This window comes from Salmo salar, unplaced genomic scaffold (genome assembly GCF_965601325.2).
Source record: "Salmo salar unplaced genomic scaffold, fSalSal1 ptg000587l, whole genome shotgun sequence".
Classification (NCBI taxonomy): Eukaryota; Metazoa; Chordata; class Actinopteri; order Salmoniformes; family Salmonidae; genus Salmo; species Salmo salar.
In genome coordinates, this window is record NW_027675427.1 from 1,649,197 (window position 1) to 1,667,259 (window position 18,063).

The 18,063-nt window shown below is 38.0% G+C and overlaps 1 protein-coding gene and 1 long non-coding RNA gene across 2 annotated transcripts in view; one reads left to right on the forward strand and one right to left on the reverse strand.

Moving 5' to 3' along the window:
- LOC123733384 (uncharacterized) overlaps nucleotides 1-18,063 on the forward strand; it is a 325,585-nt gene that overhangs the window by 232,347 nt on the left and 75,175 nt on the right. The gene's annotated exons all lie outside the window — the stretch shown is intronic.
- LOC145876383 (uncharacterized) lies at nucleotides 11,717-14,880 on the reverse strand. The gene is made up of 2 exons (XM_082972164.1): nucleotides 14,877-14,880; nucleotides 11,717-14,782 (listed from the first exon to the last, which is right to left on the reverse strand). Exons 1-2 carry the CDS (start codon nucleotides 14,878-14,880, stop codon nucleotides 13,653-13,655), a joined length of 1,134 nt encoding a protein of 377 aa, XP_082828290.1. The 3' UTR covers nucleotides 11,717-13,652.

Genomic DNA, 18,063 nt, shown 5'->3' on the forward strand with positions numbered 1-18,063 from the left:
TGTAGTATATCTGGTAATGAGGAAACCACTAGTTATGGATGTAGTATATCTGGTAATGAGGAAACCACTAGTTATGGATGTAGTATATCTGGTAATGAGGAAACCACTAGTTATGGATGTAGTATATCTGGTAATGAGGAAACCACTAGTTATGGATGTAGTATATCTGGTAATGAGGAAACCACTAGTTATGGATGTAGTATATCTGGTAATGAGGAAACCACTAGTTATGGATGTAGTATATCTGGTAATGAGGAAACCACTAGTTATGGATGTAGTATATCTGGTAATGAGGAAACCACTAGTTATGGATGTAGTATATCTGGTAATGAGGAAACCACTAGTTATGGATGTAGTATATCTGGTAATGAGGAAACCACTAGTTATGGATGTAGTATATATGGTAATGAGGAAACCACTAGTTATGGATGTAGTATATATGCCTGGAGCAAAAAATGGTGAGCAAAGATTTTCGTTTTCACAATGTATTCTGAATATTACAGCACTAGATCAGGAGTGCTACTCAAGGAAACTCACATTAAGTTCTGTGTCTATTCACTAATTCACCACCGTGGGGGAAAACCCAGGGGAGTTCTCATAGGCTGACAGCAAAAACAGTCTCCATTTACAGGTTGCTTATGAGTGCATTTCACATTAAATATGGATTATAATTGTAAGACTCGCTTGAATCACCTGCTTAATATGTTTGTGTTATTGTCGCATATCAACTGATTTATACTTAAAAAACACTTCAACCAGTAAAATGCTCTTTGGCTTTTCCATCAGCCTGACAATGAGGGTTTGTACACTAAGTGTTTAACAAATTGGCCCATAACTTCACCTAACAACAACATAGACCTACTGTAGGACCCATAACTTCACCTAACAACAACACAGACCTACTGTAGGACCCATAACTTCACCTAACAACAACATAGACCTACTGTAGGACCCATAACTTCACCTAACAATAACGTAGACCAACTGTAAGACCCATAACTTCACCTAACAATAACATAGACCTAGGACTATAAATCATTTAATATTTCAGGTGAAACATGGAAACTAAAATGTTTTTGTCATGACATTTCATAACCTGATCACCAGATAATTTTGTGAATAATCCCACTAGGCTACTCTGTAATGTGTTGTCATTCTAAATGTCCTGAATATAGGAAAATAGCTCTGTGTGTTGAACAATAGCCTATCCATCAAGGAACAGTTCTCTACACATTATGAGCTAAGTATCTCTGTGTCCAAACAGACTAACAAGACCCTACTGTAAATCAAGCAGACAATAACACTTTATAAACATACATTTGTTAGGGATGTTGGATCCAACATGGAGAACGGCATAACTGTCTTTACCAGAGTAATGAATGAAGAAGCACTTTGGTTGTTGTTGCATGTCATGATGTTTGTCATGTGACTGTCATTCAGAAAATGATTTCCTGGATCAGCTGATGATAGTTGAACATGTGACTGTAACTAAACAGCTACAGTATTAAGTATTATGTGTAATTATTGAAGAACGACGTTAATGACAGTATCTATTTGGGTGTTGTCAATAAAGTTAAGGTGACTCTCGGTTAGAACCATTGGATTTAGCAAACTCTGAAATTATTTAGGATTTCTGTGCCCATAAAAACTGTTTTGCCAGCGTAACATAAGGAGACACTAAATGTTACGTAGGTAGAGAGCATTTCAGAGATCTGAATACAAAAAACTGTCATAACAGGACAATAACCTAAACCACAAGGCCAAATCTACACTGGAGGAGCTTACCAAGATGACATTGAATGTTCCTGAGTGGCCTAGTTACAGTTTGGACTTAAATCATCTTTAAAGTCTATAGCAAGACTTGAAAACGGCTTTCTAGCAATGATCAACAAACAACTTGACAGAACAGGAAGGATTTTAAAAAGAATAATGAATATTCACATGAAGATCAGTCTCCTATTGGATGACATCACGACTTCCCATCAAGCCAACTCCTTGAAGGCCTTACTATGACATCACTCACTCCTTCTAGTTTGCAGTTGTTAAAAAAACACTATTTTGCTCAAAACATGTATTTGTTTCCCATTAGTGTGTTTATAATTTACTGTATTTATATATCACTTTTCAACAGGAAAAGTTTAAAAATCCCTGGAGGACTTCATGGACAATTCATACAGTACAAAAACATATTCAAGTGTAGAATGTCCTTTTAAAAATCACACATTAGTTCAACAACTGCAGAGTTTGTGTCCCTGTTTTATAAGATAGTACTCACTGTATTTACTGGTGTTAACCAGATCAATGTCCCTGTTTTATTAGATAATACTCACTGTATTTACTGGTGTTAATCAGATCAATGTCCCTGTTTTATTAGATAGTACTCACTGTATTTACTGGTGTTAATCAGATCAATGTCCCTGTTTTATTAGATAGTACTCACTGTATTTACTGGTGTTAATCAGATCAATGTCCCTGTTTTATAAGATAGTACTCACTGTATTTACTGGTGTTAATCAGATCAATGTCCCTGTTTTATAAGATAGTACTCACTGTATTTACTGGTGTTAATCAGTTCTCCAGTCTTCTCTTCATCATTGACAGTAATTGACCCCTCTTCAGCCTTAATTCCAAAAACGACTTCATCTTCTTTCACTTCATCCTCCACTCCAAAAACTGCATCCTCCTCCTCTTTCACTCTGAACGCCTCTTCCTCTTCTTTCACTGTAACGTCTTTCTCTTCTTCTTTCACTGTAACAGCCTCACCCTCTACTTGTTTTTGTATTGTAACATCTTTCTCTTCCTCCTCCTCTTTCACCAGAGCTTCTTTCTCCGTCCAGCAGACCTCTTCTTTAACAGGATTAGAGTAGTTTAGTGAACTCATGGTCGGAGATAATAGCTAGTTAGCATTAGCGACTAGACTAGTGCTAATTTAACCAGCCAGCTAGTTGACTTACAACGTAAATATTAAATTAAATGGGGTAGCTAGTTGTTTCCACATAAGTATGTTTAAATCATAGTAGCAAATAAACCACGAAATTGTCTAAAGAACTTGAATGTTCCGACTTTGTTGGCTAGCGAGCTACCGAGGTGGCTGCAGTTGTTGAAGAAGCGTTCCGTCCACTAGATTATACGTCACACTAGAAACATCGCCTGAAAGACACATATCGCCATCTGCTGTCTGGAGGGAGGAAACGCAGTTGAGGAGGGAAAACTATTTTTATTCTTCATTGAATTATAATATTATAAAGCAGTTTAGGGAAACGTTTTTTTCCTCTCCATTAAATATGAATATTATATCAACACGTACAAAGAGCAACAAGTGTTGTTTGATTAGTTCAGATTTTTATGAGAATTTAAAACAAACTCTACATCTACTCCACATCTGTATTTCTGATTCGGTCAAATAACTAGATATCAAAATAAGCACCTAGTTATTGATACCCTTGATAAAGATGAGCTAAAATTACTGTATAAAATAAATAAATAAACTTGACCCACTACCAGGATATTTTAGCCCAAAACCTGGTTACCTCTCTGCTAGGAGACTGAAACTTGGCCATAAGTGGATCTTCCAGCAAGACACATCAACATCCACAAAGAAATGGTTAATTGGGCACAAAATCAACATTTTCAGTGGCCATCTCAGTCTTCGGACTTGAACTCCATTGAAAACCTGTGGTTTGAATTGAACAGGGCAGTCCATAAGACAGAGTAAATAAATCAAGGACCTGGAGAGATTCTGTATGGAGGAATGGCTTGTTCGACATTGCAAGCGACTGCCGATTGACTGATCTACAAATTCCCTGTTGCTGCTGTTGAAAGAAGCGTTCCGTCCACTACATTATACGTCACACTAGCATCGCCTTAAAGCACCACATGATGTATTGTTACACCATGTAGGAGCAGTATAGACCTAGTCTGTTCATTATATACATCTACATGATGTATTGTTACACCATGTAGCAGCAGTATGGAGGTACAGTGGGGGACAAAATTGTTGACACTCTTGATAAAGATGAGCAAAAACGACTCTATAAAAAAAATTCAAATACTGAGCTATATTGTGTCAAAAATACAGGGAAATGATTTTATACTAATACAATAGCTCAGAGAAAGATATTTAGTTTAACATGTAATTCTCAAAAGGTAGGGGTCTGAATTATTGCCACCCATGTTTTCAATACTCCAGCACCTTCCCCTTGGGAGAATAAAGACACTGAAATGTTTTATGAGATTAGAGAACACATTGGGTGGGATCTTCAAGCCCAATACCAAACCAATCAGGTGGTTGTTTGATGAAATGAAGCTTCAGACGCCATTGATGACGTGCTGCTGATAAAGTGATACAGGCATCGGTACACTGCTTTGAAGTTTACTGCTTATCGATTTGGACGCAGGCCTCGTAGCTCCGGTATCAAAAGTAACATCCCTACTGACAACAAGGCAGCAGAGTCTACCGTGCTAATGCGTTCCCACTAGATATCACAACCACACAGTATATGAAAGCATGAGGTGTGGCTGACGTTTACAAGCTGGAGCTAAATACCGAGCTAGCATACAAACTCTGTAGCACATAGTGCATTGTGGGTAGTTTAGAAGACATCCGGAAATAAGTCAAGAAATATGTAACAACGCAAAAACATAACTGTTTGTACTTATAGGGAACCATATCGTGACTACAACTAGCTTACTACGTCTTTAACCACACTGTGTTGTTACACTAGCGAGTAAAAACGAATGCTTCCTACACTTTAACTTTTTGTCTGACAATAAAATAAACATTTTACTCAACTGCGTTACCCACTCCAGTCAGCAGATGGCGGTGTGGGAATTTAAGGTAATGCTGTTGGTGTGACGTATAATGCAGTGGACGGAACGCTTCTTTCAACAGTTATTCAGCCACCTCGGTAGCTTGCTAGACAAAATAGCCGAACCAATAAAGCTCTTTAGACGCTTTCGTGTATATTAGCCACTGTGTTTTAAACCCACTTCTGTCGTCTAGTTAGTTATCAGATTTAATTTCATATTTGCGGTGTTGTTGTTATTAGTCAGCTAGCGGGCTGGTTAAGTTAGCATTAGCCTAGCTAGCTAACATCTCCGACCATGAGTTCACTAAGCTACTCTCCTCCTGATAAAGATGATGTTGTTGTTGAACTGATGTGTGGTGTTAGAGGGGAAATATTCAATAGCTACATCAATATTTTGACTTTTAAATTATTTATTTATGGCCATTGATTCTTGAAGAATATAACACATGCCTCATGAGCTTAGTTCAACTGTTGTACCCCATCAGAACCCCAAATAAGCTTTTTATACTCCAATGTTTAGAAACAATTTAAATGATAAACAAACACTGTAAACACTCACACTCAAAACATGGTTAAAACTATGTTGATATCATGGATGGTCAGTCCTTGCATCCATAGGTCCGTCTATGAATTTGAGAGTAGTTACATTTCTCCAGCCCCATCATCATCTTATTACCAAATCAGTGGTGGAATTACAGCTTTGTTATTGTTTGAACTGCAGATTAATTGGTTGATTGTGTGGCTTGTTTAAAGGGACAACCTAGTTTTTAAACAGAAACAAAATGGCTGCCCAGTGACTTGGTTTGGTAAGCAGCTGAGGGATGGGGGAAGGAGAATTGTAACCACTCTGAAATTCATAGAGAAGCTATTGTAGCAACCGTAACCCAATACCTAGCGACCTCGTCAAGAAGTTCAGACATCTTGGCGTAACAGTTATAAGCTGTTGACTTGACAGTCGCTGGACCCAGGTTTGAGTTCAGTCCAGGACTACCCCCTGAATTGACTACACTATAAATACAAGCACTGGCCATCCATAAGGTCAAAATAATAGTTTTAACCAGATTTCAAGGCTATACAGTGCTTGTTAACAAACAGTGGCGTTTTTCAAGCTTATGTTTTGGTTTCTGATGGGGTAATACAGTTGAAACATTTGAGGCATTTATAAGTTATATTCTTCAAGAATCAATGGTTATATAGTAAATGGGTCTTTCTATAACTGCCAGTGTATATTTTCCTGTGGGGGTCAAATTGTTAGAGCTGTTGATAAGTCATTAGCTGTGTTAGAATACTCATACTAACCGTACTATTTGTGATGTTAATTGAGTATATAGTGTGCTTATTGGTCATAGTATGATATAGTTAGTATTTTTTTTTTTAAGTTTGCACAAATCTTTATTTAACTAAGTTTGACATATTATTTTACTACACTGATTCCACAATTGAACGTGAGTATGTCATAAATCTCTTTATTTTATTAGGAAAATCTTTCATCCACAAATCAAAATTTATGAAGAAAAAGCCCCTTTTCTTAATTTTTTTATCTGATTTGGAACAGTACTTAGAATCTTTAAAACGTATACAAAACAATATGTCAAAAAAATGATATAGTTAGTATGCCAAAACCTCCCGGATGTCGTACTAAATTCGCCATAATATGACGTAAACACGCAGTACGTTAGGGCCCATAATGCAATTCTTCAGGAAATGGGCGTGGCTTCCCGTTGTTTTTTTAGATTTGTAGAAAATGGCGGAAAATATGCAGCCGAAGTCCAACGAGAGCCGATACAAATTCATTGCTTTAACTAATTATGACAAATGTTAAGAAAATGTTGAGCAATGTAATAAAATAATTACTTTTCAAATAAGTTACTTTACACGTCATTTTGGCTGACTATTTGCAAGCATGTTATTACAGCAGTATGTACCGGTATGTTAACTAGCTACCTAACGTTAGTTGGCTACTTATACATCAAACTTGCCAGTATATGAACTATATTCTATCTAACTAACTACCCAACGTTTATTGACTTGATTATTCACATCATTCTTAGCTTAGCTAAATGGTATAGTCGTTGTGCTTTCTCAATGGACATTCGGGTGCTTTCATAAATTCACACTGTTGTCAGTGACTCTTTGTTAGTTCCCTCTTCAATTTAAGGGACGTTTCTGGTTTCTTGCTGGTGAACGTAACAACAAACAATGGAGTAAAACAACCTTATATTATGGGTTGGATCCATCCAATAAATATTTTAATCAATGGATTTTCCTTAGAATCTTCATTAGTCTTTCAGATGTTATTCTTTTTTTTAATCCTCTTCTTTTCATTTTTCCTGTGAAGCCATTGTGTTGCATCCATGTCTGAAATGTGCTGTATAAATAAAGCTTGATTTGAACATGTTGTAAAACAAATGAACCCAATGACTGACCAATCAACACTAAGCAAACCAATGAACAAATGTGCAAAAGCAACACATAACTTACTATGAAAAACAATATACATTCAGTATATTTTCCACTATGTCAAAATAGTGCATGGTATGTAGATTTAGTATCACTTTTCAACCAACCCAGTAGATTTGCTGAAAATGATAAATGCCCCTGCAACACAGAATCACATTTAGTCATATTCTATAAAACACTCAAAGTAATGGATAGTCTATGGCCTCAGTTACACCTGGCACCTAAATGTGACTTCCGTCATCCGATCACTCCAAGCTGCATTACGTTAAGATCTATCAGGACGGGCCTTTGATGTAGTCTGGACGCAGTCAGGCCACTGAATATGCGTAAGATATGAGAAAGAATAACAAATTACTCATGTGTGCCTGAGGGGAAATTAACTTTCATACAGACAAAATGGGTGATAAATTACACCAATATCAGGGGACAATTTGCACTGCTGCTGAAAAACATCTCCACAGTAATGATGTTGCCACCACCATGCTTCACTGTAAGGATGGTGCCAATTTTCCTCCAGACATGACACTTTGATTTCAGGCCAAAGAGTTCAGTCTTGGTTTAATCAGACCAGAGAATCTTGTTTCTCATGGTCTGAGAGTCCTTCAGGTGCCTTTTGGCAAACTCCAAACGGGCTGCCATATACCTTTTACTGAGGAGTGGCTTCCGTCTGGCCTCTCTACCATAAAGGTCTTATTGATGGAGTGCTGCAGAGATGGTTGTCCTTCTGGAAGCTCTGTCAGAGTGACCATCGGGTTCTTGGTCACCTCTCTGACTAAGGCCCTTCTCCCCTGATTGCTCAGTTTGGCCGGGCGGCCAGCTCTAAGATGAGTCTTGGTGGTTCCAAACGTCTTCCATTTAAGAATGATGGAGGCCACTGTGTTCCTGTGTTCTTGGGGACCTTCAATGCTGCAGACATTTTTTGGTACCTTTTTGGTACCTGTGCCTCGACACAATCCTGTCTCAGAGCTCTACGGACAATACCTTTGACCTCATGGCTTGGTTTTTGCTCTGACATGCACTGAACTGTGGGACCTGATATAGAGAGGTGTGTGCCTTTCCAAATCATGTCTAATCAATTGAATTTACCAGAGGTGGACTCCAATCAAGTTGTAGAAACATCTCAAGGGTGATTAGTGGAATCAGGATGCATCTGAGTTCAATTTCGAGTCTCATAGCAAAGGTTCTGAATACTTAAGTAAATACATTTGTAAAAATGTCTAAAAACCTGTTTTGGGTTTGTCATTGTGGGGTATTGTGTGAAGATTGATGAGGATGAAAAATTATTCAACATTTTTCTATTTAATCCATTTTAGAATAAGGCTGTAACATAACAAAATGTGGAAAAAGTGAAGGGGTCTGAATACTTTACGAATGCGCTGTATACCGCTGGCAGAGTTTTCTACCAATGGCAGTTTTGTACACAGTCACGTGAGACATGGTAAAGAAAAACCCAATCTTAGGAGAGTACATGGGAGGCACTATACTGTGTGTCTGCAGGTGTCTATCTGGTCAAAACCACTGTTACAGGAGCCCCTCCACCCTCTGGTGGGATGGATCATGTCTACAGAGAAACCTAGATTCAAATACTTAGATGTGTGTGTATTGGGTATATGTTGTGAAATTGTTAGATATTACTTGTTAGATATTACTGCACTGTCGGAGCTAGAAACACAGGCATTTTGCTACACCTGCAATAATATCTGCTAAACACGTGTATGTGACCAATAAAATGTGATTTTGATTTGAAATAAACGTCCTATTTATCAAAGGTGCTTTTGTCTGGGGTCAAAATGACTCCAAAGGATTTGAATTTGTTAAAAGTCCATATTGATACAGAAACACTAAACCATGATTTAGATTTATTAACAACCAGTTGATTGACAAAGTCATGAAAAATTGGAAGAATTGAATAAAATACATTTTGGCCATGATAAAAGATATGCCTCTGGGGTCAAAATGATCCATGTCAGAAGTATGGTTCAACGCAAATATGTAGTGGGTGTAAAGTTTGTTTTAAATTCTCACTCATTAAAAACGAATCAATCAACACATGCTTCTCTTTGAACGACTTAATGTAATATTAATATTTTATGAAATAAATGAAAAATAAACGTTTGGTTCCTCAACTGCGTTGCCCCCTCCAGTCAGCAGATGGCGATGTGCGTCTTTTAGGTTCAGGCGATGCTGCCAGTGTGACGTATAATCTAGTGGACGGGACGCTCCTTCAACAACAACAACTAGTCAGACACCTCGGTAGCTTTCTAGCAAACATAGCTACAACATTCACGCTCTTTACACTGTTTTGGTGTATATTAGTCGCTGTGTATTAAACACACTTCTGTCGTATGTACTTGTTGGACCATTTAATTATATATTTACGTTGTTTGTCAGCTAGCTGGTTTGCTAAGTTAGCTTAGAACTAGGCTAGTCGCTAATGCTAACTAGCTAACATCCCCGACCATGAGTTCACTAAGCTACTCTCCTCCTGTTAAAGAGGAGGTCTGCTGGACGGAGAAAGAAGCTCTTGTGAAAGAGGAGGAGGAAGAGAAAGATGTTACAATACAAAAACAAGTAGAGGGTGAAGCTGTTAGCGTGAAAGAAGAAGAGAAAGACGTTTCAGTTAAAGAAGAGGAAGAGGCGTTCAGAGTGAAAGAGGAGGAGGATGTTACAGTAAAAGAAGAGGAGGAAGAGAAAGAGGAGGTTGCAGTTTTTGGAGTGAAAGAGGAGGAGGGGGAAATGACTGTCACATTGGAGGAAGAAGAGGAGGTTGGAGATGTGTTTAACACCAGTAAGTACCGTCTCTGCAGTCGTTGAACCAATATGCAGTAAAGGGGTTCTACACTTTAATGTTGTTCTGTAGGAATGGCTGAAGCTACACTGTAACGTGTAGAACATCAAGAGTGGACCATCAACAAAACGTTAACAATTGATCAAATGCATCCAATGACAATGCCTGAAATACTGTAGTCCTCAATATCTCCTATTAGATTAGCCCAAGATGTTCTCTTAAAGGGGCAATCAGCAGTTGTTACATCCATTTTGGGACTTATACATTAATGATATGTACCCATTGTTTCTTGAAGAAATCACTTATAAATGCCTCATGAGCTTAGTTCAACTGTCGAACCCCATCAGAACCCAAAATATAAGCTTTTATTTACTCCAATGTTTGTCAGTAAATATAAACAAACACTGTATATCCTCAAAACATGGTTAAAACTATAATGTTGATATCATGGATGGTTACATTTCTCCAGCCCCATCCCTCAACTTTTTACCGAAACGGGCAGGGAGTACGCTTTGTTATTGTTTCTACTGCTGATTGCTGCCCCCGTTACTCCTCAAGGTCCAAGGACTGTATGTTATTTTCAGAGGTAGACTGGCTCTGGCAGCTAAAATAGTCAACTATTCCATCTAAATCTGAATCGATTCTCAATTAAGATACATTTCTAGAAGCATAAATTGATGTACTTTCATATCAATTCAGAATAATTTCACACAATATTTAAATATCACATCAAAATAATTTCACATAATACTTTCCGGACTAGTCTCCCAGTCCCTGCTGCTGAAAAACATCCCCACAGCATGATGCTGCCACCACCATGCTTCACCATAAGGATAGTGCCAGGTTTCCTCTAGACGTGACTCTTGGCAGTCAGGCCAATGAGTTCAATCTTGGTTTCATCAAGCCAGAGACTCTTGTTTCTCATGGTCTTAGAGTCTTAACCTCTCTAGTGTAGGGGGCAGTATTTGCACGGCCGGATAAAAAACGTACCTGATTTAATCTGGTTATTACTACTGCCCAGAAACTAGAATATGCATATAATTGTTTGATTTGGATAGAAAACACCCTAAAGTTTCTAAAACTGTTTGAATGGTGTCTGTGAGTATAACAGAACTCATATGGCAGGCAAAAACCTGAGAAGATTCCAAACAGGAAGTACCCTCTCTGACCATTCCTTGGACTTCTTGGCTCTGTTTATTGAACATTTAGGATCTTTGCTGTAACGTGACACTTCCTACGGCTCCCATAGGCTCTCGGAAGGTGGCAGAACATTGAATGATGACTTTGCAGGCCATGGCTGAAAAACACTAGCGCATTTGGATAGTGGTCGCTCTGAGAACAATGAGACTGGGGGCGCGTGCACGAGCCGACACCATGTTTTTATTTTTTCGTCTTTGAACGAAAACAGGGTTTCCCAGTCGGAATATTATCGCTTTTTTTACGAGAAAAAATCGCATAAAAATTGATTTTAAACAGTGTTTGACATGCTTTGAAGTACGGTAATAGAATATTTTGAATTTTTTTGTCACGAAACACGCCTGGCGCGTCACCCTTCTTTACCCTTCGGATAGTGTCTTGAACGCACAAACACAACGCCGCTATTTGGATATAACTATGGATTATTTGGAAACAAACCAACATTTGTTATTGAAGTAGAAGTCCCGGGAGTGCATTCTGACGAAGAACAGCAAAGGTAATCCAATTTTTCTTATAGTAAATCTGAGTTTGGTGGCTGTCAAAATAGCTAGCATGATGGCCGGGCTATCTACTCAGAATATTGCAAAATGTGCTTTCACCGAAAAGCTATTTTAAAGTCGGACACCACGATTGCATAAAGGAGTTCTGTATCTATAATTCTTAAAATAATTGTTATGTTTTTTGTGAACGTTTATCGTGAGTAATTTAGTAAATTCACCGGAAGTGTTCGGTGGGAATGCTAGTTCTGAACGTCACATGCTAATGTAAAAAGCTGGTTTTTGATATAAATATGAACTTGATTGAACAAAACATGCATGTATTGTATAACATAATGTCCTAGGAGTGTCATCTGATGAAGATCATCAAAGGTTAGTGCTGCATTTAGCTGTGGTTTTGGTTTTTGTGACATTATATGCTAGCTTGAAAAATGGGTGTCTGATTATTTCTGGCTGGGTACTCTGCTGACATAATCTAATGTTTTGCTTTCGTTGTAAAGCCTTTTTTGAAATCTGACAGTGTAGTTAGATAAAGGAGAGTCTTGTCTTTAAAATGCTGTAAAATAGTCATATGTTTGATTTTCGAGGACTTTGTATTTCGCGCCACGCCCATCATTGGATATTGGAGCAGGTGTTCCGCTAGCGGAACGTCTAGATGTAAGAGGCTAGACGTGCTAACGAGCTAGACGTGCTAACGAGCTAGACGTGCAAAAATCCAAACCTCAAAACATAAATGGAAAAACCAAAGACTGTAACACCTTAAGAGAATGCTCACCACCAACAGAAAACAACTTCCATTTCACATTATAATCAACTACAATGCTTCACCTTCACCAATATAAACATGGTGTCTACTGGCTGTCAACAATTAAAAACAAGAAAAAAACGTATTTTTTCCCCACTAGCTTCTAGAACTCTCGTCTTCCTAAAACTCACTAGCTTCTAGAACTCTCGTCCCCTTGGAACGAGCCCGAACAAAACTCATCTCCAATACGGAAAAACGTGCAGTCAAAAAAAGATCCATGGCAACTCACTGGCTAAACGCTAAACACAAAACTTTTTGACTGCCCACCCTTGAGACAGTTACAAACCAAATTGTCCTCATCATGGACACAACAACCAAAAACACTGTTGTTTTGACAAGTAGCAATAAATCAATGATATCGATTAGGCGGGAAATCAGGTTGTACGTGCTGTTGAAACTAACACAACTAAAAAAACACATGGAAATGGGAGATATCTTTTACCTCACTGGTTAGAGGACAACCTGCAGAAGACAGTCAGCTACATTTTGGAGTGATGCATTTAAATGTAGGGGTCGCTAAACAAAGGAACACAACACTTATTTGTCATCACTCATTGATATCATGTTGAAATCAATTGCGTGAGAGGAGGGAGATGAGGTTGCACGTCCTGTTAAAACTAACAGCTCAAAAACCACATGGAATCTGGGAGTAATGTGTACATCACTGGTTAGAGGACAACTTGTAGAAAACAGCTATCTACATTTTGAAGTGTTGCAATTTGATTCAAGTGGGTCAATAACGTGGTAAGTGTAACACAGCTCTTTTTTTGTCCGTTATTTTTGTGTTAGTCACTTTTTTGTTAAATCACATAAATAGTAACTCTTCCATTTCAGAGCCTGGATTTTCCCCCTGAGGCTAATATCCATATCATGTTGAAATCAATAGAACAGGGGACAAACGTTTAGGGTTCTACATTGTGACATCACTAAAATACTCCTACTACAATGTTAAAACATTCTACATTGTGACATCATTAAAATACTCCTACTACAATGTTTAAACATTCTACATTGTGACATCATTAAAATACTCCTACTACAATGTTTAAACATTCTACATTGTGACATTAATTCATTGATATCATGAAACAACTCCTTCATGTATGTATTTTCTGATGTTTGATCAGATAACTTTTATCAGAGTATGTCTTCCCACATTGAGTACAGCTATAAGGATTATGTCCTGTGTGTCTTCTCTGGTGCAAAGTCAGCTGGCTAGATGTAGTAAAACTCTTCCCACATTGATCACAGCTATAAGGTTTCTCTCCTGTGTGTGTTCTCTGGTGTACTATCAGGCTGTTTAGCTGATTAAAACTCTTCCCACATTGATCACAGCCATAAGATTTCTCTCCTGTGTGTGTTCTCTGGTGTATAGTTAGATAGCTAGATGTAGTAAAACTCTTCCCACATTGACTACAGCTATAAGGTTTCTCTCCTGTGTGTGTCCGTTGGTGTACTATCAGGCTGTTTAGCTGAGTAAAACTCTTCCCACATTGATTACAGCTATATGGTTTATCTCCTGTGTGTATTCTCTGATGTGATTTCAGGGTTTGTAGCCGGATAAAACTCTTCCCACATTGATCACAGCCATAAGATTTCTCTCCTGTGTGTGTTCTCTGGTGTATAGTTAGATAGCTAGATGTAGTAAAACTCTTCCCACATTGACTACAGCGATAAGGTTTATCTCCTGTGTGTGTCCGTTGGTGTACTATCAGGCTGTTTAGCTGAGTAAAACTCTTCCCACATTGATTACAGCTACATGGTTTCTCTCCTGTGTGTATTCTCTGATGTGATTTCAGGGTTTGTAGCCGAATAAATATCTTCCCACATTGATCACAGCTATAAGGTTTCTCTCCTGTGTGTCCCCGCTGGTGTACTATCAGGTTGCTTAGCTGAGTAAATCTCTTCCCACATTGATCACAGCCGTAAGGTTTCTCTCCTGTGTGTGTTCTCTGGTGTCTAGTTAGATTGCTAGATGTAGTAAAACTCTTCCCACATTGATCACAGCTATAAGGTTTCTCTCCTGTGTGAATTCTTTGATGTATTTTAAGGTCTGATGAAGAGCTGAATCTCTTCCCACAGTCAGAGCAGCAGTGAGTTCTCTTCCCTGTGGATCTCTGCTGGTGTTTCTTGAGGAGTTCTGATCTGGAGAGACTCTTCTCTGCCTCGTCAGCATCATGAGGTTGTTGAGGCTCCACAGAGGATCCACGATAGTCCCGTCTCTCTCCTGTGTGAATGACAAAGTCAGAGAGATGGTTAAAGGCCCACAACAGCAGAAATCCACTATTTATTTGAGGTAAAGGGTGATGTCCAGAGCGTACCCATGAAACTGTACAACAATTGTCATCAGTTAAATTTGAAAATTAAGACAGTCAAGATAGCAACAATAGTCTTATTTAGTCTTGTTTTCACATTAGTAGTAACATCGATGATTGTAGGCTAGAAATAAGTTATTCATGTTGTTGAAACTCTAAGCAGTGTGCCAGACGACTTTTGGTCTCCAATATAGGCCCCTTTCTGTGTTTAATAAAATTGCGGCACGAGGGCAATTTGATTGTAGAAACACCTCCCTGCTAATGAGGAAACCACTAGTTATGGATGTAGTATATCTGGTAATGAGGAAACCACTTGTTATGGATGTAGTATATCTGGTAATGAGGAAACCACTAGTTATGGATGTAGTATATCTGGTAATGAGGAAACCACTAGTTATGGATGTAGTATATCTGGTAATGAGGAAACCACTAGTTATGGATGTAGTATATCTGGTAATGAGGAAACCACTAGTTATGGATGTAGTATATCTGGTAATGAGGAAACCACTAGTTATGGATGTAGTATATCTGGTAATGAGGAAACCACTAGTTATGGATGTAGTATATCTGGTAATGAGGAAACCACTAGTTATGGATGTAGTATATCTGGTAATGAGGAAACCACTAGTTATGGATGTAGTATATCTGGTAATGAGGAAACCACTAGTTATGGATGTAGTATATCTGGTAATGAGGAAACCACTAGTTATGGATGTAGTATATCTGGTAATGAGGAAACCACTAGTTATGGATGTAGTATATATGGTAATGAGGAAACCACTAGTTATGGATGTAGTATATATGCCTGGAGCAAAAAATGGTGAGCAAAGATTTTCGTTTTCACAATGTATTCTGAATATTACAGCACTAGATCAGGAGTGCTACTCAAGGAAACTCACATTAAGTTCTGTGTCTATTCACTAATTCACCACCGTGGGGGAAAACCCAGGGGAGTTCTCATAGGCTGACAGCAAAAACAGTCTCCATTTACAGGTTGCTTATGAGTGCATTTCACATTAAATATGGATTATAATTGTAAGACTCGCTTGAATCACCTGCTTAATATGTTTGTGTTATTGTCGCATATCAACTGATTTATACTTAAAAAACACTTCAACCAGTAAAATGCTCTTTGGCTTTTCCATCAGCCTGACAATGAGGGTTTGTACACTAAGTGTTTAACAAATTGGCCCATAACTTCACCTAACAACAACATAGACCTACTGTAGGACCCATAACTTCACCTAACAACAACACAGACCTACTGTAGGACCCATAACTTCACCTAACAACAACATAGACCTACTGTAGGACCCATAACTTCACCTAACAATAACGTAGACCAACTGTAAGACCCATAACTTCACCTAACAATAACATAGACCTAGGACTATAAATCATTTAATATTTCAGGTGAAACATGGAAACTAAAATGTTTTTGTCATGACATTTCATAACCTGATCACCAGATAATTTTGTGAATAATCCCACTAGGCTACTCTGTAATGTGTTGTCATTCTAAATGTCCTGAATATAGGAAAATAGCTCTGTGTGTTGAACAATAGCCTATCCATCAAGGAACAGTTCTCTACACATTATGAGCTAAGTATCTCTGTGTCCAAACAGACTAACAAGACCCTACTGTAAATCAAGCAGACAATAACACTTTATAAACATACATTTGTTAGGGATGTTGGATCCAACATGGAGAACGGCATAACTGTCTTTACCAGAGTAATGAATGAAGAAGCACTTTGGTTGTTGTTGCATGTCATGATGTTTGTCATGTGACTGTCATTCAGAAAATGATTTCCTGGATCAGCTGATGATAGTTGAACATGTGACTGTAACTAAACAGCTACAGTATTAAGTATTATGTGTAATTATTGAAGAACGACGTTAATGACAGTATCTATTTGGGTGTTGTCAATAAAGTTAAGGTGACTCTCGGTTAGAACCATTGGATTTAGCAAACTCTGAAATTATTTAGGATTTCTGTGCCCATAAAAACTGTTTTGCCAGCGTAACATAAGGAGACACTAAATGTTACGTAGGTAGAGAGCATTTCAGAGATCTGAATACAAAAAACTGTCATAACAGGACAATAACCTAAACCACAAGGCCAAATCTACACTGGAGGAGCTTACCAAGATGACATTGAATGTTCCTGAGTGGCCTAGTTACAGTTTGGACTTAAATCATCTTTAAAGTCTATAGCAAGACTTGAAAACGGCTTTCTAGCAATGATCAACAAACAACTTGACAGAACAGGAAGGATTTTAAAAAGAATAATGAATATTCACATGAAGATCAGTCTCCTATTGGATGACATCACGACTTCCCATCAAGCCAACTCCTTGAAGGCCTTACTATGACATCACTCACTCCTTCTAGTTTGCAGTTGTTAAAAAAACACTATTTTGCTCAAAACATGTATTTGTTTCCCATTAGTGTGTTTATAATTTACTGTATTTATATATCACTTTTCAACAGGAAAAGTTTAAAAATCCCTGGAGGACTTCATGGACAATTCATACAGTACAAAAACATATTCAAGTGTAGAATGTCCTTTTAAAAATCACACATTAGTTCAACAACTGCAGAGTTTGTGTCCCTGTTTTATAAGATAGTACTCACTGTATTTACTGGTGTTAACCAGATCAATGTCCCTGTTTTATTAGATAATACTCACTGTATTTACTGGTGTTAATCAGATCAATGTCCCTGTTTTATTAGATAGTACTCACTGTATTTACTGGTGTTAATCAGATCAATGTCCCTGTTTTATTAGATAGTACTCACTGTATTTACTGGTGTTAATCAGATCAATGTCCCTGTTTTATAAGATAGTACTCACTGTATTTACTGGTGTTAATCAGATCAATGTCCCTGTTTTATAAGATAGTACTCACTGTATTTACTGGTGTTAATCAGTTCTCCAGTCTTCTCTTCATCATTGACAGTAATTGACCCCTCTTCAGCCTTAATTCCAAAAACGACTTCATCTTCTTTCACTTCATCCTCCACTCCAAAAACTGCATCCTCCTCCTCTTTCACTCTGAACGCCTCTTCCTCTTCTTTCACTGTAACGTCTTTCTCTTCTTCTTTCACTGTAACAGCCTCACCCTCTACTTGTTTTTGTATTGTAACATCTTTCTCTTCCTCCTCCTCTTTCACCAGAGCTTCTTTCTCC